At 41.6% G+C, this 16,369-nt stretch overlaps 1 protein-coding gene across 3 annotated transcripts in view; it reads left to right on the top strand.

Annotated features, from left to right (window-relative positions):
• Sec22a (SEC22 homolog A, vesicle trafficking protein) overlaps window positions 1–16,369 on the top strand; it is a 49,646-nt gene that overhangs the window by 19,336 nt on the left and 13,941 nt on the right. For all 3 annotated transcript variants that reach the window (XM_021184866.2, XM_029470634.2, XM_021184865.3), the window contains exon 5: window positions 14,115–14,230. In XM_021184866.2, coding sequence (XP_021040525.1) covers window positions 14,115–14,230 — 116 coding nt within the window. The remainder of the gene's footprint in view (window positions 1–14,114; window positions 14,231–16,369) is intronic.

Raw genomic sequence — 16,369 nt, 5'->3', positions numbered from 1 at the left:
TTGCTAAAGCCACCAGGGTTGTGGGAGAAAGGGAAGAGGGAAGAAGTTCCCAACACTGACCAGAGTGTGCAGTGGAACTTGAAGAAGTAGAGCAGAGACTCTATGGTTTTAGAGCTTTATTATAGAAATGCAGGGGAAAGAGAGAAGGTAGAAAGGAGGGAGGGAGGGAGGGAGGGAGGGAGGGAGAGAGAGAAAGAGAGAGAGAGAGAAGAGAGAAGAGAGGAAAGAAGACGACAAAGAGAAAGGGAAGAGGAGAGAGAAGTGAGAGAAGAGGGAGGTGAGAGGACAAAGGAATAAGAGAGTGAGGTGGGGGTTGAGCACCCCTTTTTATGGTCTTCACTGTTGCTAGGTAACTGGGGAGGAGTTTAGCCTGAAAGTCATAAGCTTGGGCCATTGCTTACATGACTACTGACCATGCTTCTCTTGTGGGGGCTGTGGGAGGTGGTACCTTAGGCAGGGGCCGGAGTTCCAGGAGCATGAGGGAGCGCCTACCGTGTCATGTAGGTAAATATGACCATCGGGGTTCAGACCTCAGCTCGACTGGAAACCAGCCTGCAGTTCCCCACACATATCTTCGAGGCTCTTCCCCACAGCACTACCACTCCAGAAGACGCTCCAACTTGCAATAACATGCTCCACTATGTTCATAGCAGCCTTGTTTATAATAGCCAGAAGTCCCTCAACAGAGGAATGGATACAGAAAATGTGGTACATTTACACAGTGGAGTGATACACAGCTATTAAAAACAATGAATTTATGAAATTCTTAGACAAATGGAGGATATCATCTTAAGTGAGGTAACCCAGTCACAAAAGAGCACACATGATATGCACTCACTGATGTTGCGCTCACCTTGTCCGGCAAGGAAAAACGCAACATGGTCGGATTCTTCTCAACAGCTTTATTCCAGGAATGCCTCGATGCTATGGGAACCCCGGGAACCCAGGGAGGACTGCTTATATACACCCCAGCACTGGGGAGGGCTATGTGTCCTCCTGGGATTGGTCAGTCTGCCGGCACTTTAATTTGCATGCACCCGCTCTGGAGGGGTTGGCACCAGATTCGGGCTAGAGCCTGCGCAGTGGTGGAAGGTGTACTGGAGACCGGCGCCATTTTAGGCACCAGCTGCCTACACACTGATAAATGGATATTAACTCAGAAGCTCAGATACCCAAGATACAATTTGCAAAACACATGAAACTCAAGAAGGAGGAAGACCAAAGTGTGGTTACTTCGATCCTTCTTAGAAGGGGAAACAAAACACCCATGGAAGGAGTTACAGAGACAAAGTGTGAAGTAGAGACTGAAGGAATGACCATCCAGAGACTGGCCCACCTGGGGATCCATCCCATAAACAACCACCAAACCCAGACACTATTGCGGATGCCAACAAGAGCTTGTTGACAGGACCCTGATATAGCTCTCTCCTGAGAGGCTCTGCCAGTGCCTGACTAATACAGAAGTGGATGCTCACAGCCATCCATTGGGTGAAGCACAGGGTCCCCATTCTTCTAGTCCCCATGAAGGAACTAGAGAAAGTACCCAAGGTGCTGAAGGGGTTTTCAGCCCCATAGGAGGAACAACAGTATGAACCAACCAGTACCCCCAGAGCTCTCAGGGAATAAACCATCAATCAAAGAAAACACATGGTGGGACTTATGGCTCTAGCTGCATAGGTAGCAGAGGATGGCCTAGTAGACCATCAATGGGAGGAGAGGTCCTTGGTCCTGTGAAGGTTCAATGCCCCAGTGTAGGGAAATGCCAGGGCCAGGAAGCAGGAGTGGGTGAGTTGGTGAGCAGGGGGTGGGGGGAGATAGGGGATTTTTGGAGGGGAAACCAGGAAAGGGGATATCATTTGAAATTTAATAAAGAAAATATCTAATAAAAAAATAAAATATATTCTAAAAAAAAAAAGAAAAAGAAAAGAATTGTGCAGTTAACATAGATGAAAGAAGTTGGAGATCTGAAGAGAGCTTTGACATCAGACATGGAGATGCTGAGTTTGGAGTTTGCCTGGCTGGCTTTTGGTCTTTGGATCAGTATTTTCTCACTATGATGTTTTGGAATGGTAATGTGTATCATGAGATGTTGGAGGTATGTGATTTGCTTTTGTAAATTTTGATTTCATAACAGATCATAGTTAAATGATTGGATAAGTATCAGAAGAGACTTTGAACTTTTAACATTGTTGAGGCTGTTATAGACTATGAGACTATTGAAGTTGTATTATACTATGGCTAGGTATGGCCTCCATAGACTTTTGTGTTTGAACAAGCCTGTGGAGGCCAGGGGGTAAAATGTGATTTGAATATGCTGTCCCAGGAATGGCACTGTTAGACGGTGTCGCCTTAGTGAAGAAAGCTGTCACTTGGAGTAGGCTTTGAGACACTTTTCCTAGTTGCCTAGAAGTCAGTCTTCTTCCTAACAACTTTCAGATGAAGATGTAGAACTCTCAACTCCTCTGGCACCATGCCTGCCTGGATGCTGTCATGCTCCTGCCTTGATAATAATGAACTGAACCTCTGAACCTGTAAGCCAGTCCCAATTGCATGTTGTCCTTATAAAGAGTTGCCTTGGTTGTGGTGTATCGTCATAGCAATGGAAACCCTAAGATATGGGATGAATATTTAAGTAACTTGTAAGAAGAAAGCATTGAATATACTATTTTATTTTCTTGGTACAAAACTAGTCAGAATGGGGATAGAGAGAGGCCCAACATTTAGTAGCACTGGTTGCACTTCAGAAGGCCTGGGCTTGATCCCCAACAACCACACGATGGCTCACAACCATTTGTAACTGTAGCTTCCAGTGGATCTGATCCTTGGGCACCAGACATATAAATGGCACACAGACAGACATGCAGACAAAACACGTGTACACATAACTTTCATTTAAGTTAAAATATATTTGTTTAGTATATATTCAAAGGGCTCAAGCAGACTTAATTTAAAAGCCAGCCCCACAGCCTGCAATAGAGTCTATATAGACTCTGAGGAGAGGACAGACTGTCTGAGACGGTCAGGTACTTTGACAGCATTGTTCATACATTGTTCAAATTTGTTTTCTGGCAAATTACATTGTTTGTTGTTAAACAAATCTCTCAATTCTATGATAAATTTTCCATGGCCATGATGTGTTATGCTTTTTATATGCTATCAGGTCCAATTTGCTAAAGTTTTGCTGATAATTTATAGTGTCTTACTGAAGGAATTGATTTCTAGCTTTCCTTTTTTATAATGGCCATGTTTGTTTTTACTATCTGTGCACAGCTGACGTGAGAAAGTACACTGGAGGGTTTTCCCACTTCTTCTACATTTTTGGAAAATGTTTTGTAGGACATAGCAATAAATCCTCAAATACTTTTGTCTGGGGAAGTTTTAAATTCGTTCTTTCCTAGGGCCAGGGCTGCTCAGCTTTTCTCTTTCTTCTTAGTGAGCCTTTGCAGGTTTTTTGTTTGTTTGTTTTTTAAAATGGAATCTGTTCATTTTTTTTTCAGGTTTTGGATTTTTGGTGTACCATACATATTTCTTTACACCTTTATTTTCCATAGAATTACAATTATGCCTTTCTCATTACTGATATTAGTAATTTTTTTCTTTTGCTCTTTTCTCCTAATATATAAAAATTGATCACTTTTATTGATTTCCTTAGGAATTTTACTTTTATTGATGTTTTATTTTCTATTTTATTAACATGTTCTGCTTATTGCTTCCCATTTTCTGCTTACCTTGGGTTTCTGTGCTTTTATTTTCTGAGATTTGGAGCAGTTTGAGATCTTCTTTTCTAATATGAGCGCTTGCTGTTCCATATCTCAGTCTCAGTAGCAGTTTAGCTACATCCTATAGATTTTATCATACTGCATTGTCCTTTCAGTCTGCTTATTATGTAGTTTTATTTAGGCATTTTCAAGTGTCTATTGATTTTTAATTCTATTGTGTTCAGAGGATAAATTTTATTTGACTTGAGTATTTTTAAATTTATGTAGACATGATATTTTCCCCAGAAAATAGCCTGTCTTAGTCATTCTCTTCTGCTTATTTTAATTTCCTGCTGTTGGTTTCTGGCACTTTAAAACTCCACTAAGAGTCACTTAGATTATGGTACCTGAGGTTGGTGAAATCTGTTGTGTCTTTTCTGATTTGCTGTCTGCTTCAGTCATTCTCTGAGAGACAGGTATTGCAATTTCTGCACTTCTGAGTTTATATCTTTCTCATTTTTGGGTGATGAGTTTTGATATTATGTATTTTTTTCAGATTTAATTCTTTGCTGTATGTGTATGAGTGTTTTGCCTGCATGAATGTCTGTGCACCACATGCATGTTTGCTGTCTACAGAGAGGAGTGTTGGATTGCCTAGAACTGGAGTCATGTAAAGTTGTGAGCCTCCATCCTCTGCAAGAGCAGCAAATCCCCTTAACCACTGAGCCCTGTCCGCAGCCTGTAGAGCGTGTGATGTGCTCTCTTGGTGTTGGTTCTTTCACCGTGTTAGAGTCTTTGTCCTAGGGTGCATCAAGCTTTGGAATCTTTATAATACGGATGCTATATTAAAATTAACATTAGTAGTAGCCCTGTTGTCTTTCTCTTTGTGTCCTTATGGTTAAATGGTGTTTTAATGCCCTTTTATGGAAGCATCATGTATGTGAAGGGCATCAGAATCTCTAACTTCTTGTTTGTATTTGATGCTGTCTGCACCCAGCAGGATATCAGTCACTATGGTGCAGCCATCACTTTCTACAGTGACTGGTGACATGTTGATTTGTTCATTGCTCTTTGTGTTGACTTATTTTTCCTACCTAAGGCAACACTTTCACATATTTGATAAATTTGAGAAGCATATCAGGAAATGCTATACTGTCAGCCTTCTTTTTCCCAATAACCCTCTGGTCTACCTGGATGAGAGTTGGGCTAATAAAAGTCACAGTGAAGAAATACCTTTAAACCAGTCTAATAGATTAACAAGCCGGCCTGCTGGACTGTTTGCAGTCATCATTTAACCAGAAGTAGTTCTGTGTTTTTGTGTATCTGCATGGTCTTAGAGACCTCATTTTAATGATCATATTAACTTATGAGCTCAGGTCTTATCTTAGGCTATGTCAGAGCACACTGGCTGAATATTATTGCTTGTGGCTGCAGCATATATATTTTAAAATAACTGCTCTGCAGTGGTTCCTCATGTTTTTAGTAATATGTGTAATTGTTGACCTTTAGAGGTCAGCTGTTCACACGGGTAGAACTTGCTTGCTTTTAGGATGATAAATGTCTTTTCCCCCTTTTCCTTAGTGTCAGTGCAGGTGAGGGTGGGTGGTTTAGCAGTGTGTAACTAGCATGCTACATATAGTTGTGGGTGGGAGGGTTGTTAGATTTTGTCATGTTTAATACTATCCCTTAGCTCTTAGGCCTAGTTAGTGCCCAAAATCTTTAATTTTTAAGTAAATATAGAAAACATGACTCAGTTGAGTCTTTTTTTCTTTTCCTTCCTTCCTTTTATTTCTTTCCTTTCTTTGTTTTCTGATAGTACAGATCTGGATGGAATTCGTAGAGGCATGTTGCTTGCTGTCAGAGTAACTAAGTTAAGTCTCCATTATTATTTTCTCTCTCTTTTTTTTTTTGTTTTTTTTGTTTTTTTTTGTTTTTTTGTTTTTTTGGTTTTTTGTTTTTCGAGACAGGGTTTCTCTGTATAGCCCTGGCTGTCCTGGAACTCACTTTGTAGACCAGGCTGGCCTCAAACTCAGAAATCCAACTGCCTCTGCCTCCTGAGTGCTGGGATTAAAGGCGTGCGCCACCACACCCGGCCCATTATTATTTTCTCACAGAAAGCTAGTTGAGGAAGCATACTGCCAGTGTGCCTCCCCAGCCCCAGAGCCCCCACAGTTAGCCCACCTGTGATGCTGGCTGCTCTGCTGCTTCTGGGATTGCTGTAGCATCTCAGAGCTTGTCAGAACATTGAGTGGCAGAGGAAGTTTCCGCTGAACTTTAAGACAAATGTGGGTTTTTTGCTTGCTTGTTTGTTTTTTTTGCTAGCCCCTTCCTTCCCTCTATTTTGGACTTTTGCCTTTAAAACCTTCAATGCTACCAGTGCTGGCCACAGGCATGGCGGGCTGAAGAGGCCATGTGCAAGTTCCAGACCCAGCAGCTTCTGATGTGTTGCTGCGGCCACAGAGAAGGCTGGGCAGCAGCAAGTCTCTCTGGACTTTAAAATTGTCCCTGTGCACCTATTTTATTTTTGTTTAATCAAATAGACTAGTCCCCCCCCCCATGGGATGAGAAAATAAAGTGGGGTCATTTGTTTGCATCCTTTAAAAAACATCCAATTTATAATCTCGGCTTTTTAAAAATTAGATATTTAGTTCATTTACAGTTGATGTCATTATTGGAATCATTGGCTATTAATTTATCATTTTTGGTTTGTTTGTTTGTTTGTTTGTTTGCTTCTTTCTTTCTTTCTTTCTTTAATTTATGTGTCTCTTAGTCTATGTTCACATGTGTGTGTGATACTTACAGAGTCCAGAAGAGGGTGTCAGGTTCCTAGGACCTGGGGTTACAGGCAGTTGTGAGCTGCTGTGTGTGGATTCTGGGAGCTGCAAGTGGACCCTGGGAGGAGCCTCAGCCAGTACTAATTGCTGAGGCATCTCTTGTAGGTTTCTTTTTGTCATGTCTTATTTTAATTACCTTTGTCTCTAGCTGCCATCATCTTTGAGATTAATATTCTGTTATTTGCTGGCTTATTATCCATATCTCTTTCATTTGTTTTCATGATTATTTTTGCCTTTATAGTGTATAACTATTATTTCACTGTGGGGTGAAGTTAACTTCTACCATGAATAACAAGCTAAGAACCAGTTTTCAAAGTGGAGACTGTTCCTTGCCAAAAGACCATGTCATTGCTTCATATCCAGGGTCTTATCTTAATATTTTGTCTGTGTTTCAGAGCATCATCCCTGCCTTCCAGAGTTATTTTGCACAGCACTGCATTGACCCCATGAGTGTCATGTAGTGTACTCTCTATCCTCTGTTTCTCTGGGCCCTCAACTCCTGTCATTCAGTAAACTGTGATTTAGTAAATGTGCAGAAATGTAGTAATGTCTTTGAAATGTTAAAAAAAAAAGGCATACTAATCAGTAGTGACTCTTTTATCAGTGGTGTCTGTTGCCTGGTGCATAAACTTGGTTCTTACTACCAACATATTCTACACGTTTGACCACCAGCAACTGCCTGAGGCGATGCTCTCCTATAACTGTAGTCATTTTTTATTGTCTAGCATACATGTGTCTTAAGGCATCTAACCAATCTGTTTCTCAAGTACTATCACCATGAGATTAATAATGTATACCAAAATAATGTTCTATGGGGTGTTAAAATATTAGATCCCTGTAAGCCAAAGGCCAGGAAACTTTTTCTATAAAGGGCTAGATGCTACATATTTGAGATTTCTAAAGGCTATATAGGCACTGATGTATCTCTGCTGGTATAAACACAGTTTAGTTATAGATACTATATAAAAGGCTAAGTGCCCTGAATTGGTTTATGGGTCATAGTTTGTCAACCCCTGATGTAAACTAAGCTAATGACAGCATGGTTCATGTACTGCTAGGTAGAAGCAGAATATTTTTGATTTCTTCCATTTAAAGGATGAAGAAAAAAGCTTACCAAATTACTGTCTAGTAGATATCTAAGATAATGAGCTGATGAGCGCTAGCGAGAGATCATATCCAGAAGAGCACTTGCGGGATTGGCTGTGACTTAGTTCATAACTTACTCGACTCCTGGGCCTGAGCCCGGCTTCAGACCCAGCACCAGATAAACCACAAGTGGAGGTGGGGTGGTCAGAATTTCAGTGCCATCCTCAGCTACAAAGTGAAAAGCACTTGCAAGTGAAACTTAGAAAAGAAATGTATCATGCTTCAAGACAACCACGGTGGAGATCTGAGCAGGAATGTTAAATGAAAAACAGCAGTTTTGTTTGTTGTTGTTTTAATTTAATTCTATTACTTTTTAAAAATACGTATGGATGTTTTACGTGCATGTGTGTTTGTGTTTCTCACGTATGCCTGGTGTGTGAAGAGGCCAGAAGAGAGTGTTGGAGCTTCTGGAACTGTAGGTACAGATCATGTGAGCTGCCATGTGGGTACATGGTGGGCATTAAACCTTAGTCCTCTGCAAGAGCAGCCAGTTCTTAACCCCTGAGCCGTGTCTCCTGCCCAGAAATCACCGTTTAATTGGGATCGCCACCATGGGTTTTAAGCCTCAGATGGTAACACTCGTCATAGCAGTTACCTCAGGCATTAGTCTTAGTGGTGTTTGGATGGAGAAGCTCCATGACCTCCAGGCCTCCGTTAGCCTGCTCTCCTCTGAGAATTGTGATGCTGTGGGTCCAGCAGTAGCCCCAGCTTAGGATATCTGCCCTTTAATACACACTCAGGATTTAGGGTAATAGTCTTACTGTGAGGTGGGCTTGCAACTTGACCTACCGAAAGGTAGACTGTTAGAAATTCTATGGACTACTGACTTCTAGAAGTGCTCTCTGAACTTAGACTCTGTTGGCATGCTGAGTCAGTACACACCAGACACTAGAGGCAAGTGAGAAGAAGCTGGGATTGTTTTAATAAAGAATGACTTAAAACTAGAGCTTACTTTAAAATTAACCTTAAAATTATTTTAATTCAGACTAAGTCTACGTAATATTTTCTGTAGTCCTCAAGATAAAATACAGTTGGATTTTTTGTTTGTTTGTTTTGTGGGAGAGAGAGAACCTCTAAAATTATATGGTTTTCAAGCTTTCCTCCTACTTTGTTACAGTATTTTAAAATCACTTTAAAAACAGTTCTTGATTTTTCTTTAAAACCTTTGATCCTTTCTTCCTATAGTCCGGCATGAATATTGTTATCTTGCCATAATTATTTACTGAAGTATGACCATGATGGAGTGAGTTGATGGAGTGAATGGATCTTGTTAAATGGAGTAGTAAATCCTGCCTTTTCTTTGTCTTTTTAAATGTTTTATTATGGAAATTTTCAGATAAAAATGTATAACTATTGGGAGCAGCATTTCTGGATCAGAGGATTAGTTGCATACTTAAATCTTTAGGCATTGATGGCTTTGAAGTATTTATATCACCCTACAGTCCCACACGTGACTGTATACCTTAGGAAGGAGCTGGCACGAAAGCACCCTTCAGAATGAGCTTTAGTACGAGAGTCAGCCTCACTGCATGCAGCCTTGAAGTGGGGTCAGGGAGGGCAGGCTGATTTTCCTTTAAATCCTGAGAGGAGTTTCCTTAGGAGAGATGACTGCTGTGTAGAGCATGACCAGGGTCCTAAAGGGAGAAATACACTCTTCTGTTCCAAGAACAACTTTCTGACTCTTCGGGGTTTTTAGGAGAGGGGTAAGCTTCAGACCTCATGATCTAGCTGGGCCTGGGCTAAGTGGCAAGTGGTATTGGAGGCAGGCACTAGATAGGACCGTAAACTTACTCAACTGGAAGGGAAGGACTGCGAGGCTAAAACATAGCTTGTTTTCTTGTTCTTTGTCATTGGGGGCCGCATGACCTGATTTCTAGGAGAGAGGCAGCTCAAGGGTCTTTGAGCTAGCAGCAGACCACCACTCCACACCCGTATCTTTATTTAATATTACTGACCTTTTAAAATTTATATTCTGATTCTACTTTTTCTTTTCCTTTTTCTTTTCATTTTGGTTTTTCGAGACAGGGTTTCTCGGTGTATCCCTGGCTGTCCTGGAACTCACTCTGTAGACCAGGCTGGCCTCGAACTCAGAAATCCACCTGCCTCTGCCTCCCAAGTACTGGAATTAAAGGCGTGTACCACCATTGCCTGGCTACTTTTTCATTTTAAAAAGTCATAAAATTCCTTCAGTTTCTGACATCTCTGTAATCTTCACCTGTTTTGAAAGTTTTGTAGACAACTTATCAGTTGGCAGAAACTATTCTATTTTGGCCAAATCTTTTCTGTGAATTGTTATGCTAAATATTCTGGAGGCATTTTATAAAGATAGCAAACACTTTCAAGATGGGAATAAGAATTATTATCTAATAAAAGAATTACAAGGCTGACGAGGAATCGTAGAGAGTGGATGCCTGCAGTGCTAGCAGTCAGGAGCCTGAATCAGAGAATGAGAAGTTTGAGGCTAGCTTAAACCACCTGTGAATTCCTGTCTCAAAGAAAGGCTGGGGGGCAGGGGAGGAAAAGGAAAGAAAGTATCGTATGTTGTATTTAGGGAGTGCCTATGTCCATGTAAAGGGAGCTGTCCTGAAGTGTCCTTATCTTATGAGCCTGTTCCTCCAGGTGTTGGGCTTCCTCAGTGACCGCACCTTGTGCACTCTGTCTGATGTGGGGCAGAGGTGCTGTGGTTTAGTGCACTGTCTTTTTGGACTAGTGATGGCTGCCCTGGTTTCCCTTTTTCTTTTATATTTCAGCCTCCCTGACCCGTCTCACTATACTTATGTTCAGGTTTTCCTTTTCCTATACATGTGTGTGAAGAGAATGACGCTCTCAACCTTGTTCTGTGTAAACCTTCTGCATGCCTACTGTAACTGCAGACACACACCTGGGTGCTTCCTCAGCATTACCAGGGACTTCACTTCTTTCTTATGTCTGCAACAAAGGCCTTTCTTTATCATCTTTTTTTCTTTTAATTTTTGTACTAGATATTTTCTTTATTTACATTTCAAATGTTATCCCCTTTCCTAGTTTCCCCTCCAAAAATCTCCTATTCTCTCCCCCCTCCTCCCTACCCACCCACTTCCTCCTCCTGGCCCTGGCATTCCCCTATACTGGGGCATAGAACCTTCGCAGGACCAAGGGCCTCTCCTCCCATTGATGACTGACTAGGCCATCCTCTGCTACATATGCAGCTATAGCCATGACTCCCACTTTGATTGTTGGTTTAGTCCCAGGGAGCTCTGGGAGTACTGGCTAGTTCATATTGTTGTTCCTCCTATGGGACTGAAAACCCCTTCAGCACCTTGGGTACTTTCTCTAGCTCCTTCATTGGGGAATCCTGTGCTTCGTTCAATGGATGGCTGTGAGCATCCACTTCTGTATTTGTCAGGCACTGGCAGAGCCTCCCAGGAGACAGCTATATCGGGCTCCTGTCAGCAGGCTCTTGCTGGCCTCTGCCTAGTGTCTGGGTTCTGTGGTGGTTTGTGGGATGGGTCCCCAGATGGGACAGTTTCTGGATGGTCATTCCTTCAGTCTCTGCTCTGAACTTTGTCTCTGTAACTCATCCCATGGGTGTTTTGTTTCCCCTTCTAAGAAGATTTGAAGTATCCACACTTTGGTCTTCCTCCTTCTTGAATTCCATGTGTTTTGTACATTGTATCTTGGGGTACTTCACTTCATAAAGTCTGAACTTCATCTCCCCTTCCCTCCTGAAACTGCCTTATAGCATCAATGATCATCTCTTGGACAATAGATTGGATACTGTTTAATTTTTATATGCAGATGTTTCTTGGCCCATCTGTAGGTACCATTAGTCACATATTCCTTCTGGAAGCCCCCCCCCCTTCTAGTTGTCTTAGGTTATCTGCATATATCTTATTCTCTCACATCTGTCTTCCCCAATTTATGGCAGTAGCAAAATGAAAAAACCGTTCAGGAGATGCTGCTAGCTGGCTTGATGATATTCCTGCCTGGCCCTCGTTCCTATAGAGTAGGTATACCCTCTACCTACTGGTGCCTGCCATGGTGCCACACTGAAGTGGGCTGCAAACTTTGCTTGCTGTACAGCGTATCTAGACTCTGTCTCACTGAAGTAACAAATAGCACACAGAATAATACTTTATCATGTGGTTAAATATCTTGTTTGCTTATCAAACTGGGAAATTGCCTTCTGTGGTCATTTGCAGACTGAAGTTTGTTTGAAAACTCTTCTTAGAAAACAAGCCACAGGTCCCAGGAAAGGGATGAGGATAAAGCAGGGAAATCAACACATTAGAACTTGTTGCCCACAGTAAATTGGCCCAGCACCAACCTACCTTTGTGCACGGTGCTTGCCTTATCTTCATTAAAAGAAACTTAGCACTTGCTTTTACCTTTTAAAAATATCTTTGGTCATTTTGAAATGATCAATTCATAAACGGTATACTTTTATTATAAAATACATGTTCTAAGGCCAAATGGCATGTGTTAGGAAATTAATAATTTATATCAGCTTGTTCATTTCTTGTTTTTGTTTTTTGGTTTTTTTCAAGACAGGGTTTCTCTGTGTAGCCCTGGCTGTCCTGGAACTCACTCTGTAGACCAGGCTGGCCTCGAACTCAGAAATCCACCTGCCTCTGCCTCCCGAGTGCTGGGATTAAAGGCGTGCACCACTACTGCTGGGCAGCTTGTTCATTTCTTAAATATATTACCATCAACACATGAAAGTGGTAGCAATTTTGTTTTGAACATACCTTACTTGATCTGGTAAAGCTAGAATTTTCACTGTTTGGGTTTTGGTATTTTTGTTGTTGTTTTTTGTTATTGTTGTTGTTTTCGTTTTTGGTGAGGTTCCTTGTTTCATATGGAAGTGTGATTTGATAGTTATTCAGTTGTTGGTTGGTTTTATTCCTAAATCCCATTTGCTTTTTCTTTTTTTGGTTTTTCGAGACAGGGTTTCTCTGTGTAGCCCTGACTGTCCTGGAACTCACTTTGTAGACCAGGCTGGCCTTGAACTCAGATATCCGCCTGCCTCTGCCTCCCGAGTGCTGGGATTAAAGGCGTGCACCACCACGCCCGGCTCCATTTGCTTTTTCTAAGGGAGGACCAAGGACAGAGATGCTGTACACAGGACTAGTTGTAACTTTCTCAACTGCTGAAACGCCACGGGATCAGGACTGTACAGCGCATTTGGTTTTCATAGCAGAGTCTAAAGGGAATGTATTGAAAGGCCAGACATGGGCACAGAAGAAATTATGAAATGTTATTCTAGATTAGTAGTTTCTGCTGAACCTGAAGAATCTTCCATGAGATGTGGGTTTTGGGGTTTTTTATTAACTCTTTGGGGAATCTTTTCTGCTGTGATGGCTGAATATAATTTGCAAAGACCTGAGCTTTTCCTTCGTTAACTTTCTGCCTCATTAACTTCATTGTTGGGCTTTTACACTTCAGTGGTTTAAATAAAGTAATAAAAATGTGGTTCTGTTGTTCTCTCTTTGCCAGTGTCCCTTTTGAAGTCTACTGATTATGTATTTAGTTGCGTTTTCATTTAGGCACAACTATAAAGCCTAATAACTATAAAATGATCATGAAGGGAAGTGATTGTATGACAGAATATTTCACTCTGTTGAAGCCTGAAAATTAAGGAATGCCTTTGTAAAGATGAAATGATCAATATTAGCTGGTGTGTTTTGGTTTGGGCTTGTTTTAGTAACTTTTCTTCAAAAGACCAAAGAGGACCAGTCTTTGCAGCTGTAAGACTGCATCCTATTGACTCCGTTTGGGGTGATGACTAAATGTGGGCTTTCACATATAGCTAGCAGTGTTCATAGCCTTTAGTCCCAGATAAGGGGCCTTTGCTAAAAGCAAGCTATGGATATCCTTAAAAGTGTTTTCTAAACATTTTCAGAAAACATAGGAGTTTTGTATTTATTCTCCAAAGTCATCTTTTGCAAATACTTGTACCACATTGCAAATTGTACACATATTTGGGCAGTAGTTTTGTTTTGTTTTGTTTTGTTTTCTAAGTGATTTACTGACAGATGCCAGTACTCTATAGCACCCTTGTACCTCAAATAGAAGTTAGAGGTGTCTACTAAAATGTACAAAAGCAATGTTAGTTCCATTTGACTTTTAGAATGGGACTTTTTATGTCACCAAACATTTTTGCATTTTAGAAAAATATTTAAGCTCGATATTGTGGCACAATTTTAATCTATTGCAGAGAGGCATTAGATCCCTGAGGAAGCCACCCTGGTCTACAGATCAAGTTCCAGGACAGCCAGTGCTACAACAGAGAACCTTTGCCTACACACATTGTTTAATTACTGTTTACCTTCTAAGATACATTGTTTAAAGTTATTTACATTGACTCATTTAAGTTGAGCAATGACTTTCAGTCCACATAAGCTCAGCTAACAAGAGATACTGCTATTCATTTCTAACCATTCCTTTTCTTTTTCAGCCCATCAGCGACTAGAACCAGCAACTCTGTCAGGGATTGTGGCGTTTATCCTTAGTCTTTTATGTGGAGCTCTGAATTTAATTCGAGGCTTTCATGCCATAGAAAGCCTCCTGCAGGTACTGTGCTATTTTTGCAGTTTCTGGTGACTGGGTCTATTCACTCGACTTGTTACAGAAGTGATTTGAATTAGATTAGGTCTTAGTGTAATCTAAGTGCAAGTTCCAAGTCTGTTCTTACACCAGACCTTCTCTACTTTTCTTCAAAATCAAAAGCCAGACCTCAGAGGCAAGCCTTGTGGGCATGCCTGTAACCTTGGTCCTTGGGAGGCTGAAGCAGGAGGCGTACAGATGTAAGGCCAGCTGAAACCACATAGTGAGTTCCAGTCCAGCTTAGGTTATACAGTGAGACCCTGTCTCAAAAAACAAACACAAACACAATCCCCCTTCCCCAGAGTATTTCTGGTTGGCACGTTCCTTTATTACCCATTTTTTTGGAGGCATTGGTGACAGGCACTGTGGGAGCATGAAGCTTTGTAGCATGGACCTTGAATTGTCACAGCTCAAAGTTGAGTTAGGTAAGCAAAGGAGTGTAGGTGTAATAACTAAGTTCTTAGAGCCAGGAGGGAAGAGTTCCTGTGAGTCAGACAAGCTGAGGGAGAGGCTGAGCTGGTTGTGGAAGGAACGAGAGGGCAGGGAAGGTGGGAGCAGGAAGGTGGTTTGTATGGACACGTCAGTAAGCTCTGCTGCTGTCCTTTTGACCTTTTAAAACCTGAGTTGGTGATTGGATAACGGATGGATCCCCAGGTGGGGCAGTCTCTGGATGGTCCTCCCTTCAGTCTCTACTCCACACTTTGTAACTCCTTCCATGGGTGTCTTGTTCCCCCTTCTAAGAAGGATCAAAGTATCCACGCTTTGGTCTTCCTTCTTGAGTTTCATGTGGTTTATGAATTGTATCTTGGCTATTCTGAACTTCTGGGCTAATATCCACTTATCAGTGAGTGTGTATCATGTGTGTTCTTTTGTGATTGGGTTACCTCACTCAGGATGATATCCTCCAGATCCATCCATTTGTCTAAGAATGTCATAAATTCATTGTTTTTTTATTGTACTTGCTGACGGGAGCCTGATATAGCTCTCTCCTGAGAGGCTCTGCCAGTGCCTGACTAATACAGAAGTGGATGCTCACAGTCATCCATTGGACTGAACATAGATAGGGTTCCTAATGAAGGAGCTAGAGAAAGGACCTGAGGAGCTAAAGGGGTTTGCAGCCCCATAGGAGGAACAACAGTTTGAACCAATTAGTACTCCCAGAGCTCCCAGGGACTAAACCACCAATCAAAGAATACACATGGTGGGACTCATGGCTCTAGCTGCATAGGTAGCAGAGGATGGCCTAGTTGGACATCAGTGGGAGGAGAGGCCCTTGGTCCTGTGAAGGCTCTATGCCCCAGTGTAGGGGAATGCCAGGGCCAGGAAGCGGGAGTGGATGGGTTGGTTAGCAGGGGGAAGGGGAAGGTGATAGAGGAAGAGGTTTTCGGAGGGAAAACCAGGAAAGGGGATAACATTTGAAATGTAAATAAAGAAAATATCCAATTAAAAAAACCAAAAATCTGAGTTGCCTATTTATGGGCAGGGTCATTGGTTTTTTCAGATTCTTTATTGTCCAAGGTAGTTTCTTCCAGGGCCTTTAGCTACCAGACTATATATACTATATATAACCTATTCTCTTCCTGTGCTTTCTGAATCTCCTTTCTTAAAAGTCCAGCACATTTACATTTAAGATCTCACAGTTGTCTTTTTCTTTATTTCCATTCACTTTCTACCAAGAGTTCTTGACACTATCCATTATATATCAAATCTCTCTCTCTCTCTCTCTCTCTCTCTCTCTCTGTGTGTGTGTGTGTGTGTGTGTGTACTATTTATAAAAACCTGCTCTGCATGCTATGTTCATGGTGCCTTTCTACAGGTCCTCTATTTTCAGCCACCTAAGACCAACAGAAAGCAGATGACAGTGTGGGTCCCGACATCATGGGAATGCATGGGGCTTCTCTTGTCAATTTCTCTTCTAAACAGTTCCTCACAGGCAAAGCCCTACCCCTCTCAGTCAGTGGATGTTGGCTGTCATCCCTCTACCTTCTTGTCTCACCCCCTGCACTGCAAAGTTGGATTTATTCCAGTTTTCAGCCAGCTAGACATCCTGCCAACAAGAAGAAATGGACAATTTTGAAACTGCAGAGTGAAAAAGCTAATAAAATA

This window comes from Mus caroli, unplaced genomic scaffold (genome assembly GCF_978045245.1).
Source record: "Mus caroli unplaced genomic scaffold, Mus_caroli_1 scaffold_17, whole genome shotgun sequence".
In the NCBI taxonomy this organism is placed as follows: domain Eukaryota; kingdom Metazoa; phylum Chordata; class Mammalia; order Rodentia; family Muridae; genus Mus; species Mus caroli.
This window is presented reverse-complemented; position numbering and strand designations above follow the sequence as displayed.